Source organism: Notothenia rossii (assembly GCF_949606895.1).
Source record: "Notothenia rossii genome assembly, chromosome: 9".
In the NCBI taxonomy this organism is placed as follows: domain Eukaryota; kingdom Metazoa; phylum Chordata; class Actinopteri; order Perciformes; family Nototheniidae; genus Notothenia; species Notothenia rossii.
Window position 1 is genome coordinate 35,993,867 of NC_136907.1, and position 11,927 is coordinate 36,005,793.

Below are 11,927 nucleotides of genomic sequence, written 5' to 3' on the forward strand. Positions count from 1 at the left end.
ATTTTTCTCATAAACACAATTTTATAATTGGTCTGAAGTATCTGTTTTAAGGCATGAGCCGCAGATTAAATAACATAACACTGATTGAGAGCTTGGAGGAAGAAGTTGTAGGGTTTTTACAACAGTTTCAAGAATCAGTCTTTATTTATTTATTCTTGAGTAACTTTACTGATTTATAGTGTAGTGCGTAAGGCATTATCTCATTTTGAGTGAGGGGCACCAGCCCTTCATGCAGGTCACTCTCTGTGAGAATAGTTCATATTTTGCCTCAAGTTTGGAGAAAGATTATTTTATCGTATGTTAGTTCAGCAGTGTCAACCAATCCTCTAATCCTAGAATTATTGAGACGCATTAGCGACACCAGGGGTATTGTTTTTCTCAGCAACGATGATGCATAATACCATGACAAAAGCCATTATTGAAAGAAGTAAACGATTTGTTGTGCTAATGGCAGGTTTTTTAGTGAATATGAATTTATACCATCAGAAAACCATACATCATACAGATGGAGCGATTCATTTCGGACAGTTTAAAACGCGAGGGCCGTGATTGGTACGTGATCTGCCCTCGCTCAAGGGAAAACCTCCAGCTTGACTTGAGACCGCCCCCGTGATAGATAAATGTAATTATAATGAAGCCAGCTGCAATGGATCATTGATCCACCAGGGGGTGCAGTGGGGTTCCACACTGGAGCTCATGTGAAATAAAGTCAGATACAGTACGCTGGATGTACAGCGGAACTTTGTTAAGATCCATATGTCACGGATATCATACTCTGTGCTAAATAAGAGACATCTAATCATTTACAAAACATCAACATGTTGTTATTTAACAAAATAATTGTGTTATTCGAAAAAAACGAACGGGAGGAAATGCAGCCCGGCTCTCGATTTTTAATCCTAATTTAATCATCATCTTCACCACGATCATTTATGTTTATGTTCGCCGAATTGACATGAAATCACTGACACATATGAATATACTGTATTCAACTTCATTAAAACGTTATTAACGTGCCTAAACTCAGTAATTCACCAAACATATGTATATTTTAATGGAGTTTCGTCTGTCGATCAGGATCCCAAAGTGTAGCGGAGGGATCCTCATCTGGATGAAGGGTGTTATTTTCCCCATAAAGAACAAGTCCCTGCAAATTATCTCGCTTATTACATGGCCACATTCTCAACAAAGTAACGACATGACTCCCAGTATTATTAGCTCGTACTTCATTATAATATATAAAAAAAGAACACCATGCGTGTCATGATGGCACATAACAGCTCACGGCCGCAGATTACTCCGGGTCCCAGCCCCCCCCATACCCCAAAAATATTTGTATTGCAGATCTACATGAATCACACAAACAACTTATTTTGGATTCAAAACGGCGAATTTCGCCGAAAGGTGACAAGTTTGCATCACTGAACATAGACAGAGCACAACTGAAACATAACATCTGAAACGATGTAACAACATAATACACTTGTGGGGATGCTTGGGATGTGAGGAGTGAGGGACACGGCTTAGAACGGGCGTGTCGCCTGGCAGGACAGGAGAGTGTGTGCACCAGTCTGCCTTGATCTATGAATTCATGTCCGTGACACTCACTGCTGCCCACAGCTGTTTTATAGAAGGAAATTCCTTCACTTCATGAAAGTGTTTTAACCACACACACCTCTACACACACATGACGGGTGTTATTTTCCCCATAAGGAACGAGTCGCTGCAAATTATCCCGCTTATTACACGGCCAAATTCTCAACAAAGTAACGACATGACTCCCAATATTAATTGAAATGCTTTTATGGATTTAGAAAATGTTTTTATTGATTTAAAAAATAGTTGTATGTATTGATTTAAATTCACATGCATCCGCTAAGAAAAATAGTCCGTTGTTACAGTTTTTTAAACAGTCTGAATGAAACGGCAGCTCTCAGCTGTGTATTTACACAACTAATGGTCCATCAACCACAGCTCTCCCCCCCCCCCCCCGATCTTTCTTCTCCAGCAGCTAAATTAACAGTAGGTTACTCTGAGTGACCATAGACTGTATGTGACAAGCTTACAGTTAGTGACGTAACAACACCATAAAAGCTGGTGGGTTGAAAGCAATACGGGAGGTAAAAATAACTACAATAATTGTGACTTATTTATTGTGGCTTTTATGTTTTTAGGTATAAAATGTTATGTAATTCAGGCTTATAGTTCACCCTTCTCTAAAAGCCTTCAACAATGACAATATTCATTGTAATTTAATAAATCCTTCCAACACACATTGTAAAAAATAGCCTACTGTAAGTTAAGAAATCATTTCAATATGTACATCTTCTGATGTAACAACAATAACATTATAAATAGTAACATAGCTGAACATGGTATTGCACATTTAGCTTTGAGTGTTACTGACCTGAGATGTTTTTATGACATGAATTAAGGTGACTGAGGCTTTTTAAAATACAGGGATGCAAACTCATCAGGTATGAAAAAGGTGACAAGGATCCGAGCCCCCGGCTCCCCCACCCCACGGAATGACAGAGGATGTTAGCAGTCAGAACAACTAAAGCAGCAGTGTTAATAATAACAGAAACGCCAAAGAGTCACATCTAATAGAAATATATGAAAGCATTTATTTCAAATTGTGGAGCAGTCAGTTTATAATTTGGCAGCACTGTTGAGCATTTTGAAAATGTATTTTCATGCCTCTGTGCAAGGCTTAAGTCTTTTTATCTTTATAGCCACATGGTGTAAAGTAACTAAGTTCAGAAACTCAACAAATACTATACTTGGGCACAATTTTGAGATAATTGTACTTTTTTAAAGTATTTCAATGTTTTGCTACTTTGTTCTTCTACTCCACTACAGTTCAGAGGTACATGGTGTACTTTGACTCCACTACATGTATTTAATACCTTTAGTTACTTCACAGATCTGGATTAATTAAGTGAAATATAATGAAGTGTTAAATCAGACTTTAGTTCCACCTGGAGTAAATCCACAAGCTACCCTGCAGTTTACAAAGTCATTCAAACTAGCTGCACCTTTAGCAGCTTTGAGAACACTTTCATGATCAATCATTATAAAACATATCATATCTATTATTCTGAAATGGACCAATCTGCACAATGACTACTTTTACTGTCGCTACTTTCACTATATTTTGATGATAATACTTTTCTACTTTTACTTGAGGAACATTTTGAATGCAGGACTTTTACTGTAACAGAGTATTCCTACACTCTGGGACTATTACTTTTACTCAAGTACAAGATCTGAGTACTTCTACTTTTACTCAAGTACAATATATATACTTATACCACCTCTGTTTATAGCCTATGAAAAAAACTATTAGAAATAGAAGGCTAAAGCTAACGTTAGCAGATAGTGATGTATGCTAGCTGTATGCTAGCTAGCTAGCTCAACGATTCCTTAAATAATATTGCCACAGAAAAACTTTTCAGTTCACATCACGCTCTGCCGCTCCGACAGGGAGCTCTGCTCTGAACACCTGAATGGCCCGTTCTAACAGCTGTTCACCAGCGGTCCAGTCTGTGCCACAGTGACTCCGGACGCACAGTTAATATTAACGAACGCACCCGTAGGTAATGTAGCTGCTGAAGCTAGACCATCATCTCGGAGCAGCAGAGCCTTATTATACATCCATGAGCAGAGCCGACAGGCAGGAAGACTCGTGCACACAGCTCGTACTTCATTATAATATATAAAAAAAGAACACCATGCGTGTCATGATGGCACATAACAGCTCACGGCCGCAGATTACTCCGGGTCCCAGCCCCCCCCATACCCCAAAAATATTTGTATTGCAGATCTACATGAATCACACAAACGACTTATTTTGGATTCAAAACGGCGAATTTCGCCGAAAGGTGACAAGTTTGCATCACTGAACATAGACAGAGCACAACTGAAACATAACATCTGAAACGATGTAACAACATAATACACTTGTGGGGATGCTTGGGATGTGAGGAGTGAGGGACACGGCTTAGAACGGGCGTGTCGCCTGGCAGGACAGGAGAGTGTGTGCACCAGTCTGCCTTGATCTATGAATTCATGTCCGTGACACTCACTGCTGCCCACAGCTGTTTTATAGAAGGAAATTCCTTCACTTCATGAAAGTGTTTTAACCACACACACCTCTACTACACACACATGACGGGTGTTATTTTCCCCATAAGGAACGAGTCGCTGCAAATTATCCCGCTTATTACACGGCCAAATTCTCAACAAAGTAACGACATGACTCCCAATATTAATTGAAATGCTTTTATGGATTTAGAATTTTTTTTTATTGATTTAAAAAATAGTTGTATGTATTGATTTAAAAAATAGTTGTATGTATTGATTTAAATTGACATGCATCCGCTAAGAAAAATACTCCGTTGTTACAGTTTTTTAAACAGTCTGAATGAAACGGCAGCTCTCAGCTGTGTATTTACACAACTAATGGCCCATCAACCACAGCTCTCTCCCCCCCTCCCCCCTTGATCTTTCTTCTCCAGCAGCTAAATTAACGGTAGGTTACTCTGAGTGACAAGCTTACAGTTAGACACAACACTGTCATTGCAAGTGACCCTCAGTTAGTTGACTTTTATGTTAGTAGCAGGATGTGCTCTGAAAAATAGGGCTCCCCGAAAGCAAATGGGTAATTCGAAAACTGACAGAGCTCCCTCTATACAAATCAAACTGTAGAAGGTGTGAAAGCACCTATTGTTTTAAATAATGGTCGGAATGTGACCTGTGAGCCTTCTGAATTACCGTGGGACAGCACATTCTAAACTAAAATGTTCAATCAATAAAGTAACATCTTATCTTATCTTAATAATATCTTCATATTAATAATAATAATAAATCATACAGTATGTGTCCGAAAGGGAGCAGGAGGAAGCAAACACAAAAATATACTGCATATTAAAGCAAACGATTGTAAAGGTTAAAGTATGAGCATAACAAATAAAGAAGTGTAATGTAAACATTTACATTATAATTATGATTATTTAGTATATAAAGACTATATATTATAGAATTACAAGATTAGATATACTTTAGTTGATCTAAAATATTGATGTTTTAAAATGCTCTTCAAAACACAACTGAAAGTCCATGAAACTTGTCTTTCTGTATTTGTGAATGAAGCGCCATCTCCTGGTTAAAACCTGAAATTGAAAATCTGGCAACGCCCTCTTGGAAAATAGTGGGAGGGCTTAACATTCCTCTATACTGGTCTTTGGCTGGTGGTAGGCAGGAAGCTGTAAGCTGGAGTCCGAAATTCAGTGCTCCATCTGTACGATATTTTTGTACCCCTTGTGGGTTATATTTATTTAATGCAACGTTATGGGTTTTACATGTCCTGTTCATAATAGGGTAATCATTGCAATCTTAATTGAGCATTTTATGCTCAAAGGAGGAAGTGTCATGATTATACAGATATGTTGATTTCAGTGACGTTGTAGTTAATAAATAATAACATGTAGTCAACAATAGGTCTCATAACAACAAGGGGTATGCCGAAGTTTGGGCCTTCTCCAAGGAGGGAGTGGTCCAGTGTTAGATATTAGACAAATAGAAGTGGATGAATATGTCAGAACTCTGAGTAATATTATGCAAGTTTTGTCTACACAGGCTAGGAAAACTACAGAGATACCAGACGAGACACCAGAAGAGACTCCTGTTCGGCCAGGTGATTGGGTGAGGGTGAAAGTTTACAAAAGACAGTGGGCTCATCCCCGGTGGACGGAAGCGTGAAAAGTTGTAACAAACTTCACACGCGCTCCGGTTTAAAGGTAAAGAAAAAGGAGCAAATTGACACCACCTCACACATTGTCACCCTTCACTGGCAACTTCCGGAAAATTATTGGGAGTTAGGACTGATTTGGGAGAGCTGGAACAAAACAATAAATAGAAATAAGATAAAGATAGAAACAGCTCAAAAGACAAATTGTCTATAGATTTTTATAGATTGTACATTAATGTGAAAACCTATTTTTTGTTTTACATCTGAAAAAGAGTCCAATTTTATTCCCTAGGGATAAGAGGCAGAATAGCATTGTCGATTGTGCTCATTACACTTGGCACCTTTCTGTTTGGAAGGGGAGTACAATATCAAGTAAAACATGGAACCATTAGTTCACTCATAGAGAATGCCCACATCACTAACAAGACTCCAGCTGTGTTTCAGAGACTTTCACTTATCCCCAGAGCCAAAAGATCAGCTGAGGAACAAGAGGAGGAGTTAGAAATACTCGTTCCCAACGGTGAGGCGGTTATAATCAAGATGATTCACCCCCCCTATATGCAGTTCTTGTATCAAATGATGAAATGGGTTTAAGTGATCGGGATATGTAAGTGATGGGGATTTACAGATTAGGGGAATCTCTAAATACACTGGATCCATGTTTTAGTCCGTACCAGAAACACCCCATGTTAAGCTATGAACAACCGATCGGTGACCTGAGCACAATTATTGAAAATGATTGTTAGACACAGGCTACTAACCCACAAGTACAGCTTTGTATGTACAAACTCTATGAACAAGATTCCCCAGCAGATAGTGGCGACATTTCAGATATGTCCAGTCACAAAAGTTACAACGGTTCTAAATAACAGTGGGATTAAAGTGATGGAGAAAATATGGAGGCGTTCTTTTATAGTGTGTGAAATATGTGGTGCTTGAAACATGTAGGTATTTAAATGTATAGAAGAAAATGGTTTCCTGAAAGAGTTAATTGGAGTAAACATGTTACAGTGGGTGAAAGCAATGTTTAGGGATATGGTAAAATTATTAGTAGACATGAATTGTGTTTAGATGACATTTAACAACTAAGATGGATAGTAAGATTAGGAAAATAGAATGGAAAAGGTTGGATTTATTTTACCTCAGTGTGTTAGAATTTAACTATACGTAATGCCTCCCGAGATCTCTCTCTCTCTCTATCTATCTATCCGCCTGTCAGACCGCTACGACCCCATCGTCCAAGCAGACAAAAGACCTCACCACGGAAGACTCCTCCTCCTCCATCGAACAGACAGAGAAGCAGAGCTGAACCATCTCCACCTGAGGCATCCAGAACTACAGGTGACATAAAAAGGCAGACTCTCATCGTTCTCCCACAGGACATGAAGTTCCAAGCTGAGCCACAAGATTTGGGCACAAGAGCAGAGTGTGGGACATGAGAGCGGAATACGCCCTCCATGCAACCAGTAGAGACTGTAAAGGAGGAGATGAAATGCAAAGCAGATGGGACACTGAAAAGAGTTACAGCGGAAGGACCCAAGAGCGGATGGACTGAGGAGAAGGTGGACGGAGGAGAGGAAAGGACGGAGGAGTTGGCATGGTCCGGCAGAACGTGAGGGGGTCGTGGCTTGACAACCAGAGGGGGAGAGAAGGAAAACGGGAGTGAGTGAGTTTACACATAAACAAACTTATTCAATAACGAGAAATACGTAAAGAAAAATATTTATTAGCCATGGATTAATCAATTGGTGAATTTATAAAGAGGAAACTATTAAATAACCCTAAAAACACACTGAGGGTAGAACATATTATTCAATCTTTTCATCATATGAACAAATTATTCTTCAAGAGTTTTTTATGCATGTGTGAATTTGGGGAAGATTTAATTTTGTTACAGTATAGATCTACAGTTTAAAGGGATGGTTTTAGTAACCACTCTATAAAAGCAGACAAATCTTTATTTGTATGGAAAATGTTAAAGGTAGAGCTAGTACCAAGCCAAATATATATTCCAATCTAGAGTATTGATTTCTCCATTGTAGCATGGTTATTACCTCAGGAGGGAAGATTAAGGTGGAAATAACATTTGTTTTTCGTCCAAGATGTAGAGTTTTAAAAAGACACTGGGCAAAGAGAGATTGCACATTTTAATTAAAACAAAATAATATAATTGGGAGTAATACATGGGGGGCCTTGGATCACTCATTGTGATTGTGCATATTTTACAACAAATATCGTTCAGGGAGAAGGGGTTGCTCGACCCACCCTGCAGATGTTTTAAATCTTACTTGCAGCTTCAGAGGGAGCGCACGGCACCAGAGTATGAGTTTTAAAAGACAAGCGCCACCAGCTCCTAATGGTCATCCATTCACCAGATGACCTGACATTTGGAGATGTTATTTAAAGGAGAAACCTGCCATAAGTGTAAATTCCGGAATTGAACTACAAACCATTAAATGAAATGGCTTCTGTTTTTAAAATCCTTGTTAAAGGAGGGAGTAATTATCACATGCTCGGGCACCCAAAGTTCCACACACTGTAAAAGGGCTTAACATAGTTATTTAAGTAGACAATAATTGAAAATAAATTAGTATAATGAGTTATTGATATTCCACCGGTTTTCACACCATTTCAGGGACTTTATCACTGCATTAGAACAGACCACCCAAAGGTACTGAGTAGGAACTTTTAAGTGATGAAATTCTACAACTGTTGTAACTGACCAAAATCTTCTCCCAGAAATGACTGTCTAGAATGCCGTACCCCAGAGTAGAACGCTCAACGGCCCCTTCTAGAGAACATATTACTTTCATACCTTAAATGGTATGAAAGGAGGGAGGGTACATTTCTCATGAGGAGACAGTTACAAATGCTAGCAGAACAAGACGACCAACCCCCGTATACAGATGTTGATGACAATGATGAGTTAGTTTAAATGATATGGATGTTCGGAGATGAGATTTATCAATGACTGTCCAGCCGATGTGATTCTTTAAATGATGAAATCATGTGAAGAAGTGAGCAAAATTAAAATGCTAAAATGGAGTGAATCCATTTCAATTTACTTCATACTATTCCAAGATAGTATATTTTTATTATTCCAATTAATTTGACACTACTCTAAGATTGTCCATTTTATTTGACTTTATTATTTTATACTATTCTAATATGGTAGATTTCATGTTGTATAAATCATTGCTGTTCTAAAATGGTTTGTTTCTTTTCACTTTGTAAAAACAAGTGCCTTAACACTGAGCGTGGTATGAGAACGGTTTCTGTGAAAGGAGGGAGGAAGAAATGTTCTGATACCAAGCCATTGCCACTATTTTGAAGAATGATACTGAATGTAAACACTAGAAATTATGTCCAAGAAAAAACGTTTATGTTTGAACCAAGTCAAAGTATTTTTGTAAAGTTAGGGCTATTGAACCATTCCATTTTGATTGTATGTTTGTAACATGAGTTATGTGCTATGCAAATTTCAGATGAAGAACTCATTGATTTCAGTATTAGATACACACCTTTTAGGTGTGTAAGGAGGGACTGTTAGAAATTAAAATCAATGTTTTGATGGTATAATGTAGCTTAAACATACCGTCAGTTTAAACGCTGTTTTATACTGTTAAAAACCAGAAATGCTCTTGCACAACCAGTTAAGCTTTTATTCTGAAAATCCTTCATCTCCGGTTAGCATTTAGCATGTGGCTAATATACCATTTCCTAAAGAGGTGAATTTAGTAGCGAAATGACATGGAGTGGTGCAAACCAAAACCTACTGATTTAACACTACAACTATAGACTACAATGCTGAATATTAAATGAAGATACAGTTTATTTGAATACATTATTGTTTACAGACGAGAGTAGCATGTGACAACATCCGTAATGATCGGAAACCAAACCAGCCGTGAAGAATTTTCTGTATATTTTAGAGCACATGTGTCAATAACAAGGCCCGCGGGCCAAACATGGCCCTCTGCAATATTGAATCTGGCCCTCCTGTCAATCCTGGTCATCAATTTAATGTGGCCCGCGAGCTTGTGTCTGTGACAATGCAACGCTGAAACACAAGAGGGCGCTGTCGCACGTCTCACTACGTCAGTAACGGCCGAGTAACCTTCTCTGAAGGTACGCTTTGCAAAGGAGATTGAAAGCTAGCATAAACAAACGATGGCGAAAAAACAAAAAGTAGACAAAGATTATCGACATTTTCAGGAGAGGTGGGAAGCTGAATACCTGTTTTGTGAATTAAAACAAAAGCCAGTGTGTCTCGTATGTCAAGAGTCGCTGGCAGTGTTCAAAGAGTATACCATCCGCAGACACTTCGAAACGAAACATGGCGAGCAATATGCTAACATGTCCATGGAGCAGCGGCTGCAGAAAGCCAAAGACTTGAAACGCAACCTTCAACATCAGCAAAGCATGTTCACCCGCATCAGTAGTGAAAGTGAGGCTGCTACCAAGGCAAGTTTTATTATTGCCGAGGAAATCGCAAAGGCTAGCAAGCCGTTTAGCGAGGGAGAGTTTATTAAAGACTGCCTTGAAAAAGTGTGCAGCGTTGTATGCCCTGACAAGAAGCAGGCATTTTCAAACATCAGCCTGTCCCGTAATACTGTGGCTAGTCGCGTTGATGAACTGGCCTCCGATGTAGAGAGCCAGCTAAAAACAAAAGCCAAGGACTTTATTCATATTCACTAGCTGTAGATGAGAGTACAGACAGGACGGACACAGCCCAGCTGTCCATATTCATCCGTGGGGTTGACAGTCAGCTGTCCGTCACTGAGGAACTTTTAGACGTGAAACCGATTCACGGGACAACAACGGGAAAGGATATTTTCACCCAGGTGGAGCAGAGCGTGAACAAGATGGAGCTACCCTGGATTAAACTTGTTGGACTGACAACGGATGGTGCACCGGCGATGTGCGGGGAAGTTCGGGGTTTGGTCGGTTTGACCCGAAAGGCGATGGGGGACACAGGAGAAAACTTGGTAGTTTACCACTGCATCATCCACCAAGAAGCCCTCTGCGGTAAGGTGTTGGGCATGGAACATGTCATGACTGTTGTGACTAAAACTGTGAACTTTATTCGTGCACGGGGCTTGAATCATCGGCAGTTTAGGGCTCTTTTAGAGGAGGAGAACTCCGTGCAAGAGGATCTGCCCTATCACACAGAGGTGCGCTGGTTGAGTCTGGGGAAAGTGCTGAGGAGGTTTTACGACACCCGCACTGAGATCGCTCGTTTCATGGAAAGCAAACAGAGGCCCGTCCCCGAGCTTGAGGATGAAAAGTGGCTGGGCGACTTGGCGTTTATGTGTAACATTACTGAGCACCTCAATTCACTGAATGTGAAACTCCAGGGAAGAAAGCAGCTGATCACAGAGATGCGGGACTCCGTGAAGGCATTTGAACTGAAACTGCGTCTGTGGGAGGGGCATATGCGTAGAGGTAATTTGACCCACTTTCCTACCTGTCAAACAATAAGCGCCACCGTCACCATTCCACTCCCGACCCAAGTGTATGCTGACAAACTGAACACACTCAAAGAGGAATTCAGCAGGAGGTTTGCTGATTTTGAATCACAGAAATTCAACATTGACCTGTTCGCAAATCCTTTTGCAATTGATGTCGACACTGCCCCTGAGCACCTGCAATTGGAACTCATTGAACTGCAATGTAACAGCGCTCTGAAGACCCAGTACCAGTCAGTCGGGGCTGCTGACTTTGCACCTCTCCTCCCTGAATCTGTGCCAGAGTTGCGTCTTCATGCTGCACACATCATGTCCATGTTCGGGAGCACTTACTCGTGCGAACAGATGTTCTCTATAATGAACTTGAATAAGACATCCCACAGATCCCGGATCACTGACCAGCATCTGACGTCGGTATTGAAAGTGGCCACAGCAAAGGACATTAAGCCTAGAATAGATGAGATCATCTGTAAGAAAAGGTGCAGAGTGTCTGGTAAAAGTTAAACTACAATGCATTTCAGATAGGCCTTGTTGCACTGACTATTTTGTGTTATCACAGAAAACATGTGTTGTGTTGAAAGATACAGTAGTAGTCCTAATGGTTTTGTTTAATTGTGAACTATGTTGTTATAAACTGAACCTACTGTAGGCTAGACTGCTAATGTAGTTTGTTTAATTGTGCACTTCTCTTTTTTTTAAAATTATTA

At 39.8% G+C, this 11,927-nt stretch overlaps 1 protein-coding gene across 1 annotated transcript; it reads left to right on the top strand.

Annotated features, from left to right (window-relative positions):
* Positions 1–10,108: 10,108 nt before the first annotated feature.
* Positions 10,109–11,724, top strand: LOC307019860 (general transcription factor II-I repeat domain-containing protein 2-like; the record flags this gene model as incomplete). Its single annotated transcript, XM_079650961.1, has 2 exons — positions 10,109–10,199; positions 10,451–11,724. 2 exons carry the CDS (start codon positions 10,109–10,111, stop codon positions 11,722–11,724), a joined length of 1,365 nt encoding a protein of 454 aa, XP_079507087.1.
* Positions 11,725–11,927: the final 203 nt, after the last annotated feature.